The sequence below is a fragment of the Mirounga angustirostris genome, unplaced genomic scaffold, assembly GCF_029215605.1.
Source record: "Mirounga angustirostris isolate CCGP_5_RB_7025 unplaced genomic scaffold, mMirAng1.0.hap1 SCAF_1, whole genome shotgun sequence".
Classification (NCBI taxonomy): domain Eukaryota; kingdom Metazoa; phylum Chordata; class Mammalia; order Carnivora; family Phocidae; genus Mirounga; species Mirounga angustirostris.
In genome coordinates, this window is record NW_026991709.1 from 73,434,170 (window position 1) to 73,458,788 (window position 24,619).

General features: G+C 41.2%; 1 protein-coding gene across 1 annotated transcript in view; it reads left to right on the forward strand.

The window, feature by feature from the left end:
* Positions 1-24,619, forward strand: part of ATP13A5 (ATPase 13A5) — a 119,980-nt gene that overhangs the window by 54,283 nt on the left and 41,078 nt on the right. The window contains exons 12-21 of the mRNA XM_064589789.1: positions 3,182-3,370; positions 7,924-7,985; positions 9,721-9,871; positions 12,172-12,258; positions 12,939-13,095; positions 15,421-15,538; positions 18,998-19,122; positions 19,952-20,112; positions 22,149-22,274; positions 23,372-23,451. Coding sequence (XP_064445859.1) covers positions 3,182-3,370; positions 7,924-7,985; positions 9,721-9,871; positions 12,172-12,258; positions 12,939-13,095; positions 15,421-15,538; positions 18,998-19,122; positions 19,952-20,112; positions 22,149-22,274; positions 23,372-23,451 — 1,256 coding nt within the window. The remainder of the gene's footprint in view (positions 1-3,181; positions 3,371-7,923; positions 7,986-9,720; positions 9,872-12,171; positions 12,259-12,938; positions 13,096-15,420; positions 15,539-18,997; positions 19,123-19,951; positions 20,113-22,148; positions 22,275-23,371; positions 23,452-24,619) is intronic.

The window sequence follows — 24,619 nt, forward strand, 5'->3', positions numbered from 1 at the left end:
CCTTTCCTTCTCCCCTCTTTCTCTTAAAAAATATATATAAAAATTATAAATGTCCACTTTTACAGAAATGTATGCTGCATGGATCCACACTTCCTTTTAAGCTTCATGGTGTCTGGTTTCATTTGAATGTCCCTCTTAATAGTTATATTGGCTGGACAGAGAAGGGTTGTCACAAATGACCTCTGAAGTCCTTTCTGGTCCTGAGCATCTGATTCTGTGGTAAACCATGCAGTCTCTTCTGTAAGACATATTAGGACAGAATGGGAGAAGATATTTGCAAATGACATAGCAGATAAAGGGCTAGTATCCAAAATCTATAAAGAACTTCTTAAACTCAACACCCAAAGAACAAATGATCCAATCAAGAAATGGGCAGAAGACATGAACAGACATTTTTCCAAAGAAGACATCCAAACGGCCAACAAACACATGAAAAAGTGCTCAACATTGCTCAGCATCAGGGAAATCCAAATCAAAACCTCAAGGAGATATCACCTCACACCAGGCAGAATGGCTAAAATTAACAAGTCAGGAAATGACAGCTGTTGGCGGGGATGCGGAGAAAGGGGAACCCTCCTACACTGTTGGTGGGAATGCAAGCTGGTGCAGCCACTCTGGAAAACAGTATGGAGGTTCCTCAAAAGGTTGAAAAAAGAGCTACCATCCAGCAATTGCACTACTGGGTATTTACCCCAAAAATACAAATGTAGGGATCCAAAGGGGTACGTGCACCCCGATGTTTATAGCAGCAATGTCCACAATAGTCAAACTGTGGAAAGAGCCAAGATGTCCATCAACAGATGAATGGATAAAGAAGATGTGGTATATATATACAGTGGAATATTATGCAGCCATCAGAAAGAATGAGATCTTGCCATTTGCAATGACATGGATGGAACTGGAGGGTATTATGCTGAGCGAAATAAGTCAATCAGAGAAAGACATGTATCATATGATCTCACTGATATGAGGAATTCTTAATCTCAGGAAACAAACGGAGGATTGCTGGAGTGGGGGGGGTGGGAGGGATGGGGTGGCTGGGTGATAGACATTGGGGAGGGTATGTGCTATGGTGAGCACTGTAAATTGTGCAAGACTATTGATTCACAGATCTGTACCTCTGAAACAAATAATACATTATATGTTAAAAAAAAAAGATATCAGGAAGGGAAGAATGAAGGGGGGGAATCAGAAGGGGAGACGAACCATGAGAGACGATGGACTCTGAAAAACAAACTGAGGGTTTTAGAGGGGAGGGGCATGGGGGGATGGGTTAGCCTGGTGATGGGTATTAAAGAGGGCACGTTCTGCGTGGAGCCCTGGGTGTTATACGCAAACAATGAATCATGGAACACTACATCAAAAACTAATGATGTAATGTATGGGGATTAACATAACAGAATAAAAAAAAGACATATTAGGATATTAGCAATGTGGCTCATAGGGAAGAAGAAAAAACTGTGAATAAAAGGGTCCAAACACAGATATGAAACTGGGTATGGGTGACCTAATTACAATGCCCACATTGGTAGCTTTAGTGCATTCTGTGTGTGTGTTATTGGGGAGAGGGGTATATATTACTGGGCAGTCACAAGAATTTCCAGGCAATGTTCATGCTCACACTTGTACTCTGGGTAGTCATTACAGTCTGATAAAGCCCCCAGGGAGCATTTCTAGGTCAGGCAAAGGAAGCCATGGAATACTGGCACCAGAAGAATGGACCCTGGAAAGAGCTCTGCAGACTGTTAAAGCCAGTAGGGCTGGAACTTGACGCAATGTGCCAGTTTTATGTGGGGAGCAGGAGTGTTGAACAGGAAAACAAGCAAAAAGCTCTCTTGTGTGGACTAAGAAGCCCCTGCAGTGATTGGGAATGAAAGTTTCCTGAGTGGGACTCAACATCCAATATACACCAAGTAGCAACACTAATCACAAACCCCGTCCCCTTGTGGGTCATAACCTGTGGCCCTGTTGGCTGCCTCTATCTGTACTGGCTCAGGACTTGAAAGGACTGAGTCCTCAGGGTCAACACTCTGTGGCTGTAGTTGGAAAAATCAAGGAATGATGGATTTTGTAATAAACTGAGTTTGGATCAATGATGTATCTAGCAGGCATTGTTCCTGACATTGGATCTGTGTTTCCAGTAGTCAGAAGAGGACTTTATGCTAAAATTATGGTTCATTTCATAAAAATCTAGGGTAAAGCATAGTATCTAGAGCATTTGAAAAATAAAACAAGCCACCCTGTGATTTGACCTTGCCTCCGCTCTTTATCAGTCATGTGAATTTCTGCAGACCTGACTAGGATCTTGACTCCATGTGAACTGGCTTGATAATATGACACAATGGTCACATATTTGTACCCTGGAGTGGGACAGACTAGGGTTCAGATCCTCACCATTTAACTAGCAGGTGGCTTGAGGAAGTTATTTAATATTTTAAGCCTCGGTTTCTTCATCTGTTAAATAGAAAAAATAACAGTATTTACATCATAAGGTTTTTATGGAAAGTCACTAAATAATGTATGTAGCCTAACACAAGGCCCACCCCAGAACATGAGCAGTGAGAGCAAGCTATTTTTACTATTGACTTTCCTATAGCAGATAATACATGTTTAGATCTTAGCAGAATCTTGGTCATCATTTTTATCAGGTCACCATTCATTTCATATGTGTGCTGGGTACCTCCTCTGTGTCAGAAACTGTGCTAGGCTCTATCTAGAGATGAATAAGATGAACTTGAAAATGACTTCAAAGATGTATAAGCCACAGCTGCTGCACCCAAAGGAGTTTGGAAGCTATTGAGGGAGATTTAAAACCCAACTGTCAAGCCAGTGTGTGAAATGTTACAACTCCAAGATGGTCTCCATGCCTGGGGAGTCCAGAGGGTGTGTTACAATGAGCAGAGGAGGGATGGCACTCTGGGTGAAGGGAATGCTAAGTGAAGAGAAACAGTCAGGAAAGGGCAGAGTGGACATCCAGTAGGGTTCAGAGTCTCCTTTGTTGTCAGTGGGAGACAACTTGTCCATTCCTTAGACACACCCAAGAGAACTCTCAACCCCCCCAAGAGCCAGCTCACTTTGAATACTCTGAGTTTCTAGAGCTCCTGTGCTATTACAGGAGATGGTGCCAGAAAAGGTACCAGACTGCTCTGCTGGGCTAACCTGTATGTCCCTCCCTCCCCAGGTTTCTTCAAGAGATACTACAGCCATGGCCCTGCTCCTCTTCACCGTAACTGTACCTCCGGTGCTGCCAGCTGCCCTGACCACAGGCATCGTGTATGCACAAAAGAGGCTGAAGAAAAAGAAAATCTTCTGTATCTCCCCACAGAGAATCAATATGTGTGGGCAAATAAACCTCGTGTGCTTTGACAAAGTATGATTTAAACTTTCTAGGTTGGAGGTTAATGATTTCAACATACAGCAGAGCTGGAAAAGGCCTCCAAGAATGCCTGGCTCACTGTGCTCATTTTGCAGATGGGAACACTGAGGCCAGAGAAGGTCACACAGTGAGCTAGCGTGAGACCATGTTCTAGAAGCCCACTCTACTGAGTCCTAAGGAAGTGGTTTAGATATCACACCATGAATTCCTTTCCTATGCAATTTAATATTTTTGTGCCTGTATTGGGTTTTAAAACAATCTCTTATTATAATAACTTCTATGACTGACTGGCTTTTTCAGGCAAAAAAATCTGAGGAACATTTCTGTTCCCTGAAGTGCTTTGTCCTGTGCTTAATTGAACATATTCCCTTCTTCTCCTCTGCTTCTTTTAAGGAAAGGAAGGGAGGGGACCATGGCTGTGTTTATGCACTCAGTCCCTCACTTCTCCTTTGATCCCCAGGTTAGTAAAACTCTGGACTAGTGAATGTGTCCCTGTGCTTAGGGTCCTGGAAGTGGCAGGGGAGAAATATGTCCAAATGCAGAGGATTGCTAGTCTGGGACAGGTCCTGAGACCCCCCCTGTGCCTCTTCTATGGGAGACCTGCAGGGACCTCAGCCTCACTCACCTGCTATTCAGATCCTGCCCTCTGCTTGGGCAGGCCAATTTAACTGCTATAACGCAGTGGGTTCCTCCATGTCTTCACTTCATTCAATTTGAATAGTTGATAAAGGCTTTGCCACCTTTTAACTTATCTACATGGGCCAAGAGCTCCATTAATGAGATGTTCCTTGCTCTGCAGAAGCTCATGACTTAGCTGAGGAAGCAGGTAAAACAGAAGTGTAGACAATGATAATGCAGTGAAATGCATGCTGAAAGAGGTATGAACAAAGCATTGAGGTGAAGTTACCTGCCACGGGTGGGAGGTCACTTTTGAGCTATGACTTTGGTTATTAGACAGAATGGGCCCTGGGCTCAGAGGCAAGCAAATCAAAAGCACAAGGATGTCAGGGCCTGTGGCACATGGGGGACAGAGGACAGTGGGGTGTGGCTAGTTTGGGGGCTGTCCTGTAGGGGATGTAGCTGAAGAGAGGAGCGAGCCCAATTGTTCAGGGCCTGACATGCCAAGCTAAGGAGTGGAGACTTGTTGTGAAGGAGAATGGGAGCCCTACCATTTTTTAAAAAAATTTTTATTGTTATGTTAATCACCATACATTACATCATTAGTTTTTGATGTAGTGTTCCATGATTCATTATTTGTGCATAACACCCAGTGCTCCATGCAGAATGTGCCCTCTTTAATACCCATCACCAGGCTAACCCATCCTCCCACCCCCTTCCCTTCTAGAACCCTCAGTTTGTTTCTCAGGGTCCATAGTCTCTCATGGTTCGTCTCCTCCTCCAATTTCCCCCCCTTCATTCTTCCCCTCCTGCTATCTTCTTCTTTTTTTTCTCTTAACATATATTGCATTATTTGTTTCAGAGGTACAGATCTGTGATTCAACAGTCTTGCGCACTTCACAGCGCTCACCATAGCACATTCCCTCCCCAGTGTCTATCACCCAGCCACCCCATCCCTCCCACCCCACCCCCTACTCCAGCAACCCTTAGTTTGTTTCCTGAGATTAAGAATTCCTCATATCAGTGAGGTCATGTGATACATGTCTTTCTCTGCTTGATATATTTCGCTCAGCATAACATCCTCCAGTTCCATCCACATCGTTGCAAATGGCAAGATCTCATTCCTTTTGATGGCTGCATAATATTCCATTGTATATATATACCACATCTTCTTTATCCATTCATCTGTCGATGGACATCTTGGGAGCCCTACCATTTTTTAAGAAGATGGGTGACATTTTTATAGGTGTATTTTATTTATTTAATCTGGGGTAATTGGTGAGAAGGGACAGAGGAGAGATAAGACTAGATAACAGGAGGTTATCTGTGAATGTTCTTTCTTTTCAACCTGCAGGCCACTGGACCTTGAGGCTGCTCATTTCACCTCTAACCTGAGAATGTCCCTTCCCTGTTTATTCAGTTGTAAGAATTGGAAGCATTGTAAGCACTTCACTGTAAAGCATTATGCTGACTTAATATCTTCTAATGACAGAAATGTCATTTGATAGAAGTTGTCCTAGGCAAGGAGAGCAAGAATGGCGAGTAGAGGACCAGCTGGAGAGACACCATGAGTAGACTTGATGAGTCTTGGCCCCCAGTTGAAAGTTGAACAGCTCTAAGATTATTTCTGTTCTATTCTTGTCGAGTTTCCCTTGGCAAAGAAAGCCCTTAATCTCACTTGTCAGGAACCACTAGGGTTAACTTAACAGTAACTCCCTTTTAGTTTTAGGATCAGAGAACAGCCCCTGGGAAGTTTTCTGGGAGGGATTCCCAATACTTACCCAGAAGCCTCATTAGTGCCTGTAATATAAGAGGGAGTTTTATAAAACACGTTCATTACATATACATCTGTTTCTAAAACTAATTCTTCCAGAGGGAGTTCATTTTACATCTCATAAAAAGTTTTTTCCTCCTCATTCTCACGTGCTAGAACAACTGAAGGACTGCTCCTCAGCATGGTTGGCCAAACCCCAGTGGCATGACAGCACATTATAGTGCAAAGAACTCTGGATTGGGAATCAGTAAAATGAGAAGTCAAATCCTGGACCTGGCACTCAGTTTCTGTGTGCCCTTTTAAGAGAAGCTTGAACTCCAATGATCTCTAAGTGTCTTTCTAGCTTTCAGATTGTAAAACTCTACCAATATGCTGTTGGAATAAAGCACCCCACAATTAATTGAAGCCCCATGTACTGTTATTTCCCTTTAGAAGACATTCACCACCAGGCTTCTGAGTACATCTGTTCTCATATATTTCTAGTTTACACTGCTTTGTTATAAAACAAGTTCTCTCTTTTCTATCCAGTTCAACCCAAGCCTGGGCTAGTATTTATGCTAAGAAGTTTGCTTTCTCTGTCTTACTCCCTTTACAACTGCAACTATACTTTAGTTTTCTTTCTGTTCATGGCTGGTTTTATTGTATAAGGATCACTTTCACATAGATAAATAACACAGTCCCATTTCTGTTTTGCTACAGTATCAATTCTGTTTTCATGTTCAAAATATTGATGTTTAAAAAATATAATCTGGTCATCAGGAAAACATTTCAGTTTGAATTAAGCTGCTAACGCTTTTTGAAATGGAACAACTCAAGAGGATTTGAAATCTAAACACACAGGTTGGGACCCTTATAAAATGCAGAAGGGAAATGAAGCAAATAGATTTTTGCTGTTGTTCTTCAAGGAATAACTCACACAAAGCGTGTTAGCTTTCTGTGAAGTCCAAATGAATTAACGAAACCAAGATTCCTTCATTCTTTAATTGGAAGTCCAGTGCGGGTTTTGTCTTTCTGTATATTTTGCAAAATTTATGTAACATTTGTCTAGGCAGGCTGGATTCTGGTTCTTTCTCTTCAACCTGCAGGCCACTGGACCTTGAGGCTGCTCATTTCACCTCTAACCTGAGAATGTCCCTTCCCTGTTTATTCAGTTGTAAAAATGGGAAGTATCATAAGCACTTCATTGTAAAGCATTATGCTGACTTAATGTCTTCTAATGACAGAAATGTCATTTGATAGAAAACTAGAAAATTCACTGTCTAATACAGAAATGACTTTTAAAAGAATGATGACAGAGACCTGGGGGTCAGTAATGAAAAGGGATACACCCCAGCCCTTGGTAGTGCTTTGCTCAGCCTTGACAATGCTGAAGCAGTGGGGCCTTGTGCTTACTCTGGGAGTTGGCTTCTTGCATAAAGACACTGGGGTCGGTAATTAATAGTGGACTCTGAAGCAATGAGCAAATTCAAAGTGATGTGATAGTACTTAGTTTCATGTTGCTTTCTCTGTTACATTATGTGACAAATACTCCCTCATAATACAGCAAACAAATCTCCCAACCATTTCCCTCTTGGTCTAACAATAAAACCCATTCATGGGCATTAATGAATATTTATTATTAGCACTTCATTTCTCTCTAAATTCTCAAAGCCCTTTATCAACATTTCATTATCAATCTGGACAGTCACCATATCACCCATATTTTAGAAAATTGCTATGAACCAGATGGCAGACTATGAACTAAATAGTCTTGAAAAGAAAGAAAAAATTCTGAGCTCTGCTTCAGAAAGACAGCAGGTGCCAACTGAAAAGTCAAACTCGCACTTGTTCTTCTTGGATTTCCATTCACTGAACGCCTCTTGTTTAACAACAGCAAGTACAACAATAAACACACAAAAACAAAATACTCACATATTATTGTAATGACTAGTATCTAAAGTCATTTAATTATCAACATAGGCTTTTGTGGAATCATTTGTCACTTGCTGAATCTTTCCTTCAGGTACCCCTTTCTGATTTAAAATTTGATATCTACAAACAAGGGCTTTGGACAACTAGATCTACATTAATTTCTTGGGAGCTTGGGTTTTGTTTAAGTCATGATATGATTAAAAGCTCTAAATCTTATGTTAACACCAATTCTGTTTTATTCCAGACTGGCACTCTTACAGAAGATGGGCTGGACCTCTGGGGGACCGTCCCAACTGCTGACAACCGGTAGGCACTTTAGCGAAGATGGAATGTGGGATTGGTGTGGCTATCTTCGTGCTACTCAGATCCATCCTCCCAGTGGTGAGGGGTGAATGTCACATAAAATATATATAATAATTTACTAGAACTAGTTCCCAAGTATTTTAATTTGTTAAATGAGTTCTAAGTACAAAATCAGACAGGGAAAGTAGACCTTCAAACTCCACATGAAAAATAGAATGAGTTGGATGAGTAAGGAATTGAATGAATAAAACGGAGGAACAAAGAGTGAAATCGGAACTGTGCTTAATTAAAAACTGCAAAGACTTGCTGGTGGCTAGTGGGGTGGTGGTGGTGGTGGTTGGGGGGCGGGTAGTCCAGAAAAGAAGAGCTCTGTCCCCTCCCTCCTGGAGCTCACATCTCATGGGAAAAAAAGGCACAAATGCACCCACCTTCTATGCACAATACAGGCTGTGGAAAGGGCTACTATTAAGGCACACATAACAGAATAGAGAAGAAGAAACAATAATGATTGCTTGATATAATACACAGTCCTGGATTTTAGAATAACATAGTAGATAAATGGTAGAAATTAATTTTGAAAATGAAGAGAATGGGGAAAACTATCTGACAGAGATACCACTTGAAATAGAATCTTGAAGCATATATGGCTAAAATTTTTCTAGACATGGGCTAAAAGCTGGCCATGGGAGGGGGAAGAGCAATCACAGAGACATTACCCCAGAATGGAGCTAGAGAAGGGAGGGCCCTAGCTCCCTTCTCTGCGGGGCTGATCTCTGCCTTCTCAGTCTAAGTGCAAATCCCTCAGCTCTTAAGCTCTGGATACTCCACCTCGGCTCCAAACACGGCTGAGGCTCTGTCATTGAAGAAGTCATGCAAGAGCTCCCCAAGACAGTGATGGGGCCAAGCATAGCTCCGGCACAAGATAACAGCCGACAGGCAGTGCGACATTGCAGAAGATACTTGGGTTCAACCCTACTCATGTGGTTCAGCTCCTGGTTGCTCAGATGGCTGGGCCAGGCTTTTGTCCAGATAGGCACTGCTTTGCCCTTTATTGGCCAGACTAGTGAAAGGGGAATGGGATGTTTGCAGCTTTCACCCCTCCTCTCCTTCCCTTTCCCCAAGTAAGATTTTGGAGTATAGAGAAAACTGGATACAATTACTGTTTGGCTGTAAGAAGGGAGAAGGGGAATGTAAACCCAGCCAGTTTGCTGTCATAGAGGAAAGTGAGCTTCATTCAGATGCTGGAAATCCATGACAGGAGTTTCAGGAAATAAGACAAAGGGCAAAGGGCTGAGTTATGAGAAACATTTCAGAGTCGAGGTGAGCTTTTACTTGAAGGAAAAAGAAACCAGCAGGCAGTCTTCCTTCCTATCCCTGCTACTTCACTGGCCCAGAGACCCCTTGCCTGGGGGTGTGGCTTTCTAGAGCCTACTCTGCAGAGCTTGCAAGTGTCAGTCTGAGCCTTCCACTACATCGCTTCTCGGCCTTTTGGCTAAGATCAAGTGTGAGCCTTCCACTACTACTCCCAACATAGGTCCTGGCTGCAATAATCTGACAGAAGTCTCTGTGATTATATCCAAGCACTCAGACTTTATCATATAGGGCATGGGGAGCTATGGAAGAATTTGATCTTAAGAGTTGAGTATTATTAAAACTCTATGTTGGTAAGATTTAAGGGGCAGAATGTGTAAAATGATTTTCTTGAAGACCTTCACTTATTAATCATCTTCTATATCAGTTTTCAGGAAGTTCATAGCTTTACCTCAGGCAAGGCTTTGCCATGGAGCCCATTGTGTGCCGCCATGGCCAGCTGCCACTCTCTGGTCCTTCTCAACGGGACCATCCAGGGAGACCCACTGGACCTCAAAATGTTTGAGGGCACTGCCTGGGTAAGGTGATAGTTTCTTGGTACAAGTAAATGAGAAAAACTTGAAGAGATCCTTACTGGGAGTGGCAAAGCTTTTCTAACTTTGGTTGAAACCCAGAGAAGATTTATAACAATATGTGAATGAAGGTCTGACTCTACCTGAATTTCCCAACCTCTGCTCCAAAGAACTCTGTTAATGATTGCAACATGAAAGTGTTCCATGATCAAATAATTTGGGGAACTGCTATTTTAAGAAAGTAAAGTTGATTTCTTAACTACAGGATTTCTTTAATATATTGTGGTACACTGTGAATATTCAAGAGTGACTATGATATGCAGCATTTACCAAACCTACTTGACCACGAAACCTTGACAGGCCACAACATGGTACAATTAATCTTCGTAACACCCTCAGAGAAACAGTAGCCTAAAGCAGTGGTGTTCAGTATATTAGCCACTAGACACATGTGGCTATCAACTACTTGAAATGTGGCTATGCAACTGAGAAACTGAATTTTCAATTTTATTCAATTTAATTAATTTAAATGTAAATAGCCACAAATGGCTGGTAGCTACTGTATTAGATAGCATAGGTCTAGACACTAAAGTGAAGGTCCCCTAGTTCAACCGGTTTAGTTTTCTGATCTGAGGATGAATGACAGCTGAAGGGTATAAAACCATCCTGGTGGCTGTTGTGACATGGTGGGCAGACTTCTCAACTCCACCACTTTCTAGCTACATGAGCCCAAATCCAGAACCAAGACTCTGAGTCTATTTCCTCATGTGTGCATTTATGATAATGATGCCTCATTCACAGACTTGTGGTAAGCATTGAGCCTATGAGACTACAGGGGCTGCTTGCATTGTAAAGTGCCCAACAAGGGGAGGGCACTCATTCATTCACTATTTAATTATATTATTCTGTTCTAAAAAAAAATGTTTTAAAGCTACTGACAATAATACATCAACTACAGGACAGCATTTAAAAAGAATGGTGAAGGGATGAAAACAAATGATTGCAGGGACATGAAATACACCTCACAAAGTTTAATTTAAAGATGTATAGTGGGAAAATTGTAGCTTTCTAGAAGCCAAAGTAATCAAAGAGGAAACCTGGTTAAGAGGGAAATTTCTGATATCAGTAAGTTAAAATTCGAGCACTTGTTATGGAGAAATTTTTGACATAAAGACAAAGCAGTAATCACTTTCCTGGATCTTAATGGGGGGAGAATCAGTGTAATCCTTACAAATAATGTCCTTAGCAGCATCATCGGAGTTGACACAATGATGATCTGCTTAGGGTCATTATTACTATATGTGACATTGATCCTGGTTCTGACAGTGCCTCTTCTCCATCGAGGGGTGTTGATATGTTCGTACAAATAACATACAAGTTGGGGTCTTGCATGGGAACATACATCTTTAGTATTAGCTCTGTAAAAAGAACTGTCTTTAAGAACAGTGGTATCCACCCCAAACAAAGCATGGAAGTACAAGGTGATTTGCTGAGTTTAAAGCTGGGTGAGAAGCAGTCTCCAGTTAAATATCCTTTGGTGGTTAGGAACCTTTCATTAAACATAAGGGGGAGGGGAAATGTCCTTGTAGACTCTAAGAATTTTAGCGCTAGAAGGGATATCAGAATATTTTTCAGAAGAAATTTGAGAGTTGGAGAAATGGAGTAATGTCCCCAAGATTAAACAGGAGAGTGATAGGGCAGAGGCCAGATGTTGTCTCCTATTTTCTGATTTGTACAATGGACAGCCTTTCCTGTATTTTCAGTTAATATTGGTTTCTCAGATGGTATAATTTATACTGTTGTAACATCCAAAGAATACAAACTATTTTCAAACGTGCATTCTAATTTGCTAGCAACTAACTTGCTAATTCTCTAGCTAAGCAATTAGGTTAGTAACATAGATATAGAATAAGAAATAATCCCATGTTTATCTCAAGACCCAATCCTAACTTATCTGAGGGCTAATGTGCTCAGCTCTATTGGAGACTATATCTCTACTTAAACTCTCGTCCAGTTACTAGACATACCATTCAGGAAGAGCCATTGGCCTGTAGCTAGTATTTCTTGCATCAATTACTACTTAAATTGTAGTCACAATATTTCTGGCTTTTTGACATTCTACAATAAGGTCCTTAATATAAATCAATGAACAGAAATTTGAGAATGATGGTATTCAGATAATTGGCCTAGAAGAGAAAATATGTGAAAGGGGCTTTGAAAAGATTCGAGTACTATGCAAATGAGAGGTATTTCTTTCTTATTATTTTTCTCTAAGGAATCTTATGAACATTTTCATTTCAAAACAGATAATGGAAGATTGCAATGCAGACTACTACAAATTTGGGATGTCAGATTCAAACATCATAATAAAACCAGGACCAAAAGCCAGTTGGGTATGATTTGCTTTTTTAAAGCAGATGGCTCTTTCTCCTTTAAACTGGTAAATCTCCCCTGACTTTCACGTATTTTTATATTCCTATTATTTTGCCTTATCCTAACAGTGTCCATAAGTTTGCTCATTCCTTGATTCCTAAATATATCCCTTAATTTATTCATGGATCTGTCCTTTAATTTATTCAACAAACACTCACATGCCTATATATGCTAGAGCACTATGCTATGTGCTAACGGATAGAGTGAATTCAGAGCTAGATGTGTTGGGCTCTGTGTTGGAGGAATACATGAGTGGGTAGAAAAATCCATATAGGTGCAAATAAGTGCAAGACAATGTGCTAAGTGCTATAATAAAGGCTGAAGAAAGAACTGCAGGAGCCCAGAGGTGGGAGTGAATACTGTTTTTGAGAGACAGAAGCACCACTAATGAAGTGACCTGTGAACTTTGCCTGGAAGATAATTAGGATTTCTCTAGGCAGCCATGGGGAAGGGACTTGCAGACCAGACAACTTGAAAGAATCGCCTTAGAGACAGACAGAAAAGTATCAATGTTTGACAAATACACCACTTCATGATGTCCCTGGGTTCGTTGCATAGCAAACCCTGTTTATTGGCGTGCACCTGCTAATAAATCTCACTTACAGGCATCTTATGCTCCCCTTTCTTGGTGCTCTCACAGAGTCCTGTGGAAGCCATAGCCATCTTGCATCAGTTTCCATTTTCCTCAAGTCTGCAGAGGATGTCTGTGGTTGCTCAGATGGCAGGGGAGGATCACTTCCATGTCTACATGAAGGGTGCCCCGGAGATGCTGGCCAAGTTCTGCAAGTCTGAAACAGGTACTCATTTAATTGACCCTGTTCTCTTTCAGGAGGTAAAATATTTTCGAAGCCCAAATACATAAAATACACAAGTCTAAATCAATGAATGTGGAGGTGATTATTTTCTCAGTGAGTGAGAAGTGGGCCCAGTAGATCTGATAAGGCAGTGGTGAGAATTTCAAGGCAGACAGGCAGAGAGTATATATCTGGCTTTGGTCCATCCAGAAAAGTACAGCTACAATGGGGTATCAGGGAAGGAGATGTGAAGCAAACATCAGGAGCCAAAACAGGAAGCGACGTAAGGGTCCCCAGGAAGGGTAAGAATGAGGAACATGCACTGGGAACCAATGGAACAGGTCTGGATACTGCACTTATCTTGCAGCTGGGGCGCTCTGCCCGCCACCTCTGGGGGCTGTCACCATGTAAGGGCCTTGTGCAGATCAATGGAAGGAGAATATAGACAAGATAAATATCTTAGGAAAAAAAGTGATTAGAGTAAATTAGATGGTATTAGAGCAATGTAATTGATCATTTTCACGGCAATTTCATCTTTCTGGGCTAGATTTTCAGCTGATTTGTATTGTTTTTTAGTCTTATAAACATATGCACCCTCTAAGCGGCAGCCCAGATTTTAAGAATATTGTTGCATTCAAATGAGTTCATTTGGATAAAATTGGTCTTTTTCTCCTGATTTTCATCTATATTCTCCTTATGATTGCTGATAGCCATCAGCTTGTGCACACAATTCTAGATTTGGCAGATGATTGCTTTAACTTCTTCCTTTACTTAGAGCCATTTTTACCTTAGAAGCAGCTCCTTTTTTCTGACTTTGATCTTTCTCAGAGCTCCCATTACCTCTATCACTCTATCTTTCACAGACTGATGGCCTGTATTTTGCTGTTTAATTTTTTTTCACCCTCACAGATAACAAGTATCTTCTTGAAATTTTAACTGGTGACTATTGCCCGTGTTCTATTGTGAGGGTTTGGGCCTGTCACTTCTTCTTTTTTTTTTAAATTTTTTTATTGTTATGTTAATCACCATACATTACATCATTAGTTTTTGATGTAGTGTTCCATGATTCATTGCTCGTATAACACCCAGTGCTCCATGCAGAACATGCCCTCTTTAATACCCATCACCAGGCTAACCCATCCCCCCACTCCCCTCCCCTCTAGAACCCTCAGTTTGTTTCTCAGAGTCCATAGTCTCTCATGGTTTGTCTCCCCCTCCAATTTCCCCCCCTTCATTTTTCCCATCCTGCTATCTTCTTTTTTTTTTCTTCTTAACATATATTGCATTATTTGTTTCAGAGGTACAGATCTGTGATTCAACAGTCTAGCACAATTCCGGCCTGTCACTTCTCACCTCTCATCCTTCTGGTAGCACTTTCAATTCTTCTTATTGTCCTTACCTTAGATCTTTGACATATGCTAATAATGACTGCAGTGATTTCTCCCCCTGTATTTAAGAAATGGAGAGAGCCAAGATCTTCCTTGATCCCCACCCCCTGGAACATTTTAGAACTACAGAAAGTCTGAGCTGAATGGGAACATAGAGTTCCATACCCCCTCATTCTATGGATGGGGAAATTGAGGTATAGAAGAGAGAACTAACAAGCCCAAAGTCAGAGATCTAGTTGGCAGTAGAGTGGAGACTAGAAGTCAGGTGTTTTGCTACCTAAGACACTATATACTTCCATTATGCTGTGCTTCTTTCTAATACCCTTATAGGTATTCTACAAACCGTAAAATTTTATCAATATTTTAATATTAGTTATGACTACTATACCAAAATACACAAATGTTGGCATTGTATCATCTGTCATCTAAAGCAGGGATTAGCAAGCTTTTCTGCAAAGAGCCAGGTAGAAAATACTTTAGATTTTGCAGGCCACATGGTATCTGTCTCAGCCACTCAGCCCCAAAGCAGCCATAGATGGTAAACAAATGGGCATGGCTGCATTTCAATAAAACTTTATTTACAAAAACAAGCAAGGGGCCAGATCTGGCCTGTAGTTTGCTGACTCCTGGTCTAGTGGATCAGCTGTTTCCCTCACTTTACCCATGTAGACCCAGTCCTGAGGCCTGTCCTTACTAAACCCAACCAGTGGATTTGACACCCAGTTAATGACCAGTGTATCTTTGGCATTCATTTCTGTCAGGATAATAAGAGCACACTGATGGAGTTGTTTGTGGCTTTTAGCTGGAGCTGTAGTTTTTCTATTAAAGTGTTTTTTGGAGTTTTAAAACAAGGGACAGTGACTGGATCCCAGAGTCTTGTTTAGGAGCTGGGTAGCCTTCAATGTGACCTTACATTTCCCTCTTTCCTCTCACTTGATAGTACCCAAGGATTTCCCACAGAAACTGAAGAATTATACAGCACAAGGCTTCCGTGTCATGGCCCTTGCCCATAAAGACTTGAAGATGGAGAAGCTTTCAGAAGTACAGAAATTAGCCCGGTAAGGAACTCAGAAATCGGCACTAGAGTAAGCTCTGTGTACATCAGGTAAAAGAATGCTGGAGATGGACAGGACAGCTCAAATCACAGGGAAGCCTCCTAGAGATGGAGACTCATCTCATCCAATCTCCTAATTTGGAAATAGGTGACTCTAAGCCATACTGGGAAAGACTTGCTGAGGTCACAATGCTGGTTGGTGGTAGAACAAGGATGGCAGTCCAGATCTCCTGACTCCCAGACATCAGTGAGCTATCTCTGCCCTGCGTTCCATCATCCCATCAAAAATAACCAACACTCCTTCAGCCTTGGAACATTATGTGGCTGACTGACTGGGGGTCCTATCTCCTTAAAAGAAGGAGACAATGGGCACTGTGACAGACTTCCCGCATCCTTCAGGCCTGGATTCTTTCAGGGCTCAATAGTACACCTCCCTCAGATCTGGAGAGGTAGTGAGTGCAAGTTGAGTTATATGAAATAGAATTCAGTATTCTTCATTACATTAAGGGTATAAGTTGTCCTCATTAGAGGATAATCTTCAGATTCTTTTTTTTTAATGTTTCTCAGTTTTTAAAGGTTATTTTTGAATTGTCTAAGACAAAGGAATAGTGAAATAATGTGGAACATTGACTAACAAATTATCTATGCATTATCATCTTTGATTTTGTGTTGCTGATAGAGAGACCCTCATTTATATATAATTAGCACCTTTGCATAAGATGTGGATATCCTTGGTTCAGTGTAACTATTTACAACCTCTGTCCCTCAGCTCTAATGGAATCATTGTCCCTTCCTTACACTGTGTCTATTTCCCTCATCTCTAAAGTGTAGAATTGGATGATCTTTAAGGAACCTTTCAGCCACGACATTTTAATCTTCTAAATAGAATCACAAAGATCATTTTGAAATAAATGAATGGCACTCTCAGATTTAATATTCAAGGTGTTAGCTATTCTTAAGCAAGCATGAAGACCCATAACACACAGGATTTTATAACTTCAAGACAAAAAAGTTTTAATAACAAAAGCTAGGGCTATGTATGAAGAAAAATATTTATGTAGCTAGACAAGGCTAGTCACCACCAAGCTGCCATATACTAGTACAGTTGTGATGCTCTCATTTAAAAGTCACTAGAGAGATAGCCATTATTATAAATATAACAAAATAAGAAAGTGATGATACAATGTACTAGATTACCAACCATCTCAGATTTTCATATAGAATATCAACCTCCTATTATGCTTCTTAAAATTTATTTACTATTTTCAGACAGAGAAAAGGAAAAGTGTTTTGAATTTTAGCACAATCAAATTATATTCAGCAAAGTTTCCCAATTAGGAGAATCAAAAACTTCTTTAAAAACTGGTATCATAAAAGGGAAGTAGAAGAGTTTCCTTTTTTTTAGAAAAAAAAAAAAAAAAAAACCAAACTAGAAAACAGAAATACTTTATCAAAATTCCCTCTTTCATTGGTTTAGCAAATTTCTATTGAGCTTGACTCTGTGTGAGATGCTGTTCAAGACACTGAAGATTCAGAATTGAATAAAATAAAATCTTTGCCCTCAGAAGCTTATATCCTAACTGGGGGAGATAGATAATAATGCCATTTTACATGGGGTGGTCAGCGAGTCTTGTCAGGAGGTAACATTTGAACAGAGAAATGCGTAAAATAGGGGAGCAAAGCATGTGGATATCCAGAGAAAGAACATTGCAGGCAGTAGGAAGAGTGGATACAAGGGTCCTGACACAGGATTTTGCTGGGAATGTTGCAGAGTAGCAAAAGGCCTAAGTGCCTGAATTGGTGAAAGAGGGGAAGAATCGTAAAATAGAGACCAAAACCAGAATAAACTGGTGAGAAGATTTCTGGATCTTTCTTTTAGTTCTAGCCAATTAGAAAATATTAGTCCAATTTATAATAGAAACTCATGAAGTTAAATGATGGGAATTTAACACAATCTGTATTAGGTAGATCTTTTATAATCTCTGAGATCACTAAGGCAGGATTCATATCTAATTATCTGAGTATTCACTGAAGTGCCTACTATAAGGTCTAAAACAGAGTAGTTATTTGGTGAATGGACTTTTGAATGAAGATTTGGTAACTTGTTCTCTACTCCAGAGAGAAGTTTCTTTCTTTTTTTTTTTTTAGATTTTATTTATTTATTTGACAGAGGGAGAGAGGGAACACAAGTAGGGGGAGTGGGAGAGAGAGAAGCAGGCTTCCCACTGAGCATGGAGCCCGATGTGGGGCTCGATCCCAGGACCCCGGGATCATGACCTGAGCCGAAGGCAGCCACTTAACCAACTGAGCCACCCAAGTGCCCCCAGAGAGAAGTTTCTTTACCATGTTCCCATCTAAGTTTGAGTTATATTTTTCACCAAGAAATCCATCTCTGATCTTTCTCCTAAAGAAGGTTTACTGACCATGTGTTTATTTCCTCTTTCTCCCAAGTTTCACCAACATGATAGAAAAGAAACAATATCAAAGAAAACTAGACAAGCGATAAGTGCAGATGAGAGATTTCTGTGTTTCCCTAAAATGTGAAGGAAGTGGTGGCAACTGAATCAGCAGATGGAAAAAGCATAGTCTACACCATGTCAGAGAGAGAGATGGCGGGAGAGGGAAGTTGCTTCACCTTGTGGAACCTGAGAGGCTGAGACTCAGCTCTGTCACATATTGTGGAAGATGGAGGTGGGATGGGACCCAACATCGGGGTTGATTGACCGTACACAGCAAGGTTAGATCCCTAGGTCTCCCTCTCCTTCTGCAATCTTAACTCCTCTCTGGACAGAAAAAGAAACAATGCGAGATTAAGCAGGAGATCTTGGCCCCCACATTTACTTTTTAAAAAGTAACCTGACATTTACTCCATTCCTGAGGAGAGGTTCCCCATAATGAATGTAACCCAGTTAGTCAGGAAGCTTCCAATTTCAAATTCTGAACACTTTTCAAATGCTTGGTTGATGTCATGTATTTTCTGGAGATTACGGAGGGAGATTGAAATGAATGATTCCATATCCGACTATTACCATGGTATCTCATATGCAGTACATACTTAATCAATGTCTAACTAAAATGATTACAAGGTCAAAAGAGGTCTTTGAAATAAAATATATATATATATATATATATATATATATATATATATATATGAGATTAACAAAAGTTTTAAAAACCAACAGAAGAATTGGTAGATAAGCACATTGTTTTTAAAAATGGAGTTGAAACTGGGAGAAGTTGCCAAAAGATATAGAAGTGGTTGCCTCTGGGAAGGAGAAGGGGTGAGGGGGTGTGGAGATAGGGACTATTGGTTTTCATCACAAGCTTTGGGTTCTTTCTGATTTTTAAAACATATGCATGCATTATGTTGATAAAAGAAATTTTTTTAAAAGGAAAAAATAAAAGTTCAACTGTCAAGACTACATAAATAAGTTTTAAAATTGATTTTCTCCTGAATCCAAAGAGAGAAGGCAGAGTCAGAGATGACATTTCTGGGACTTCTCATAATGGAGAATCGCTTGAAAAAGGAAACCAAACCAGTCTTGAAGGAACTGCGTGAAGCCCGCATCAGGACGGTGATGATTACTGGTGCGTGTTTCCGGAGGCTTGACACATTCAATGTATCCCAGGAATGAGAAAAGACCATGTGAGCTGAGTGGGTACATGTGGCTGAGGGAAAAGGAAAAATGCTTAGCTGTCATTTATTACCTTGGGGTCCCATTACCCTGGCACATGAGCAGCAGCCCGAACATGACCATAAGCTTTGGTAGCAGGGATCATACTTCATTCTCTATGTCTAATGTCCCCTCTCCCTACCCAGGCTTGGCACAGTGCCAGTCAGCTCACCATAAATGTTTAAACACAAGAATAGATATGTGCTCATCAGGAACCTCAGTGAGACTTCTGTGGAAAGGGTGTAAAGACTCTACTGGATTGTCCTTCAGGTCTGTGGGGCAGGCATGGCATATGCTGATCCAACGCAAGCATGGCTCAGCTTTCAGTGTTCTGTTCTCTGCTTGATGATAATCCATGTTCCAAGGATGGTTCCATGTTATGAGAGTGGGCCTATGTTACCTTCACTGCTCAGGGCTGTCAGTCTCCTGAAGATCTGTCATAAAGTGCTTAACCATGTCTTTCTTCATTCGTGGAAATATGCAATGTTCATTTTGGAAATATGCAATGTTCAGGACATGATGCTATTGTGGGAGGGAGATATAGACATAGATTTTGACCACTAGGGACAGACAGGCTTAGGCAAGAGGTTCCGCCCACCAAGTGGTTATAAAATAAGGCAGATAGAGGGAAATGCCCCCAAACTGCACCAGCAATGTGGTATGGCCACTCAGAAGAGGCAGAGCTCAGTTCTGGCTGCTGAGAGATTTATACAGAAAACAAGCTGACTCTCTTTGTCATCTAGGTGACAACCTTCAAACAGCCATTACTGTGGCAAAGAATTCTGAAATGATTCCTAGAGGAAGCCAAGTGATCCTTGTCGAAGCCAATGAACCAGAAAATTTTGTTCCTGCCTCTGTGACTTGGCAGCTGGTCGAGAACCAAGAGAATGGACTGCAGAAGAGTGTGAGCAAATGTTAGAAAGCCCCTTGGTGGCCTGCGCTGATGGCATATAGCCCTGGTCCCAGCAGCCTTCTCTCAGCATTAGAAATCACCACGGTCAAAACCCCTCACAGCTGTCCAGAGTTCTGCAGTTTGCAAAGCATTTAGCATTTCCACCGGCACTTCTCAGCCCTGGCTGTGCAAAGAAATCACCTGGAAGAGTTTTTAAGCTTCCAGTGTCAAGGCTTCATTGATTAAATCCAACTCTCTGGGCTGGGAGCTTGCACTAGCCCTTTTCTCCCCAAGATTCTGATATGCAGTCATGGCTGAGAACCAATGATTTACACCCATATTTCCCATTTGATTTTCACAGTTAGCCTGTGAAACTGTTCATTTCGCAAATGAGAAAACTGAGGCCCTGCAAGGTAAGCTTACCCAAGACACACAACTGGCAAGTTGCAGAGCAGGAAATAAAATTTAAGTCTGTCTGATTGCACCCAGATCCATGGGTATTTAGATTGTGCTGTGCCCATGACATGAAGTTAACAGGTGTTGGGCTTCTCTAGATAGCAAGCTTCCTATGATTTTGTGAAGAAAATGAGTTGCAGCCTGACATCCCATCACTAAATGTAGCACCTCTGCCTACATGTGAGTTCAAGGACATGGTCCTCCAAGTGGTAAATTATAAAAATGCTCCCTTCCTCAAGACTGACCAGCCCCTTGGATTGTTAAGTGTAGAGTAGGCCTTGTTCAGTATACAAACTGCACAACTGTACAGAGTGACTTTGCCCCTACTTGGCTCAAACCCCATTGCATCGGCTGTAAAAGATGGCAGCTCTCTCTATGTTTTCAGCAGATTTCTGGTGCTTATTTCCTTGCAAACTCACTTGCTTCTGTGTTAATGCATGTTGCCTCAATTACACTATGTGATAAAACTCAGGTCTTCGCTAATTTTTAACAAACAGTCCACTCACACTACCCATTCACCTGTGTAATACCTTTACTGAATTTTTGGTTGTTGCTGGGAGAAGTCACATCACAGTCTCAGGCTTTCCCATCCTCTCTGGCTCCCTCCCACCACACTTTCCTTCTCCAGCTTTCCAGTGAAAACAAAAGGAATTCTGTCCTTACCTCATGTGGAATGCTTTAAGCATATCTTTTGTTGGCTGTTTTGCAATGAGGGATGGAAAGGGAGGGGTATATTGCTTTGCCTCCCAATTCAGCACATCAAAATATTTTTCTTCCCAAAACAATGCTTTCCCTCAGATGGATCCTTCTAATGAAAAAAATTTCTCACCTTTTACACTATTTGAACTCAGAGTCTTACACTAATGTAAGGACCTCTGAGAAATGTTGCATGAAAAAACGTGATCAGCTGTTGGCACAATGAGTGCATGTGCATTCATTGGGGCTCTTTCTTGGGGCTGACCAGGGGCGGCTAGAATGCAATGATGGGACACACTGATAGGTGGAGGGCAGGAGAGAAAGGGTTTCAGCAAAGGAATCGAACTGGTGCAATGGCACATAGGGTATGCAAGAGGAGCTGGGCGCCATGAGGGAACATGTCACCTGTTGAGGTGGGGAGAAGGCAAGTGCTATAAGAAGTTAGGCTCCAAAGAAGGAGTCTGCCTATTTTACAGGGAAGAAATTGGGGCATGATGTGTGAATGAATGAATGAACGAATGGTAAAAGATCTTAGGAAATAAAAGTCTGCATGAAGAGGAGAAGAAAGAGAAGGAAAGAATGTTTTCTACTCTTCCTTGGAATCATTAACTGGTACCTTGGAAGGATTTCCTTCGTAGACTAATATCACATGTATTATCTCCTAGGACAAGATCCCAAGCATTATGTTGTCAATGTTTCATATGTTCATATAATTTGGGGAGGACATTAGGAGTGTCTTCTTTATCTGAGTCTAAGTTCCATGGACAAATTACACATTATGTATTTGCTGGCCTTCCCACCGTTATGTAATTTAAACACACTTCCTTCCATAAAACACAGGAAAGCAGAGACATTCCTTGAGAACCCATGTGGAAACTATGCCCTTTTAAATTTAGGAAACCTACCTTAACATTGGAAACAGTTCAGTGCCTGATGGAGCAAGAGGGAGCTGTTACCATTTTGCAATGAGTGGGAAATCATACCAAGTGATATTTCAGCATTTCAACAGCTTGCTTCCAAAAGTAAGTACTGGTGAAATGAAATGTTTTGTTTTGCTCTCAAATTAGTGAGTCAAAAAAGAAGAGAGAAGTGAAGGTGATGATCAGTGAGGTTATCTCAGATTTGGGGAATAAACATCCCCAAAGGGGCACTGCTCCTTCAGAAGTTCTCTAGCCCTACCTGGTCCTGCATATGTGCATGACCCCTTCTTCAGAGTCTGAGCTCTGGTCCAGCTCCTCGCCCTCATGGCCAGCCCAATCTCAGCCTTCTTCCATCTCTCCCTCCCCAGCAGGGAGTATCTCCAAATAGTTCCAAATGCGCTGCCTGTTTTGTGGGCCAGCCTCTCTGAAAGCCACCAACTCAATGTCAGGCTGAGCTCTATTCCCTGTCCTGTCTAGATTCTTAAATTACAGCAGCAGGAAATAAAAGCCCATGGTTTATTTTCAAAATCATTTGTTATCTTGTCCTCTGTGTGTCTATTTAAAAATAGTGCTGTGCAGGGTTGTGCTATCAGTGTGAAGGAGATAAGTGGAGCACAAGCTGAGGGCAGCAACCATCTGTAAGCAGTTTCTTGAAAATTCTGTTGCCTTACCAGTCAAAGACCATTGAATCTTGACCCCAGAGGCTTCTAGAAAGCTGTTAGTGCAGTTCCTCCTTGAGGAGTTGGGGCAGCTGAGATTCAGAGAGGTAAGGTCCCTTGTGGAAGGTTTGCCCAGCTAGTTGGACCAGAGCTGAGAATAGAACCTTGGTTCTCCACTCTTCATCTGTTTTTTTCCTTTACCTATGCTGCAATTGCGGAGATGGTGTTTAGTAAAAAGAACTATATTTCCTTAAGCATTTTTGTCCTATATGCTCTGCTGCTTTCCAGTTATTAACTCAAGGTTATCCCATCTCAGAAAAATGGCCTGGAAGGAAGTCATAATGTTGTGATGGGGGATGAAAGTGAAAGTTGAATAGTAAAGCACCAAGTCCCCTTTCTCCCTGTCCTGACATTTGGGCTAATGACATACTGCCCAAGGCTATATTCAAACAGTGGCCAGGAATGATTTTCAGGGCTGTTCTTTTATTTAAAAAGTGTACTTCATCCTAACCTTATTGTAATAGTTGTTTTTCTCTTTAGATTCTGGTGAATGGAACCATTTTTGCAAGAATGTCTCCTGGACAGAAATCTAGTCTTGTTGAAGAATTTCAAAAATTAAAGTAAGTATTATTGCTTGAAAGAGGAGAGTGTATTCGTTATCTATTGCTGTGTAACAAATTACCTCCAGATTTAGTAGCTTAGAATAACACTATTTATTATTTTTCATTTCTATGGGTCAGAAATCCAGGTGTGCTGAATGGAGTCTTCTGGCTCCGGGTCTCTCACAAGGCTGCCATCAGGTGTCTGCCAGGACTGCAGGTCCCTCAGCGCTGGAGTTGGAGGGGCCTGCCACCAGCCTCTCTTGCATATTGTTGACAGGATTTAGATCCTGTGGGTGGTTGGGCTAAGAGTCCCAGTTTTCCATTGGCTGTTGGACAGAAGCCACCCACAGTTCCTTGCTACATAGGTCATTTATAAGGCAGTTCACAGTGTGGTAGCTAGCTTCCACAAGAGTGAGCAAGCAAAAAGAGATAGAGTGAGAGAGAGAGAGATCAGTATTTTTTATATCCTCATCTTAGAAGTGATATCCCATTACTTTTGCTAAATTATTTTTATGAGAAACAAGTCACTAGGTCCAGCCCCCACTCAAGGAAGTGCTTTATACAACATTATGAATACCAAGAAGTGGCAATCACAGAGAGCCATTTTGGAAACTGTCTACCCCAGGCAGCATTCCTTCTGTGGCCTCTACAGCATAACTTAGAGGAAGATTCTCGGCTTGAATGTGGAGAATAGATAAAATAGGGGCTTGTGTAGTTCAGAACAGGAAAAATGGGGAAGCATGTGAGTCATCATCTGGAATTATTTAAGGTTGGTCCATTAGAAGATATGTGAATGATTTCAGGTCTTCTAGGAAAGAGGTGGAATGATATTTTCACTTTATCTGACCCTGCTTGGGTTTGGGTATGGAGGCCAAAAAAAAAAAAAGTCCTTTCTTATGTCCTTTAAAAAGTATAGATGACTGAGTCACATCAGAATGAAATTGTTCTTGAGACCAGACCTACCTATAACTTTCTGGGAATGTTACAATTTCTGGGCTACAGATTTCTGGAAAGTGAAAAGGAAAGGAGAACAGTGAAACTTCACATAATTGCTGAGAAGTAGTAGGGAAAATCAGGAGACTGACTTTCACTATTATTTTTTGTTGCCAAAGCATTCTTAGAGAAGTTTTAAGAAACTGCCTATCAACTCCCATAATGCATTGAGGCTGGGTTAGTAACTGGTGTC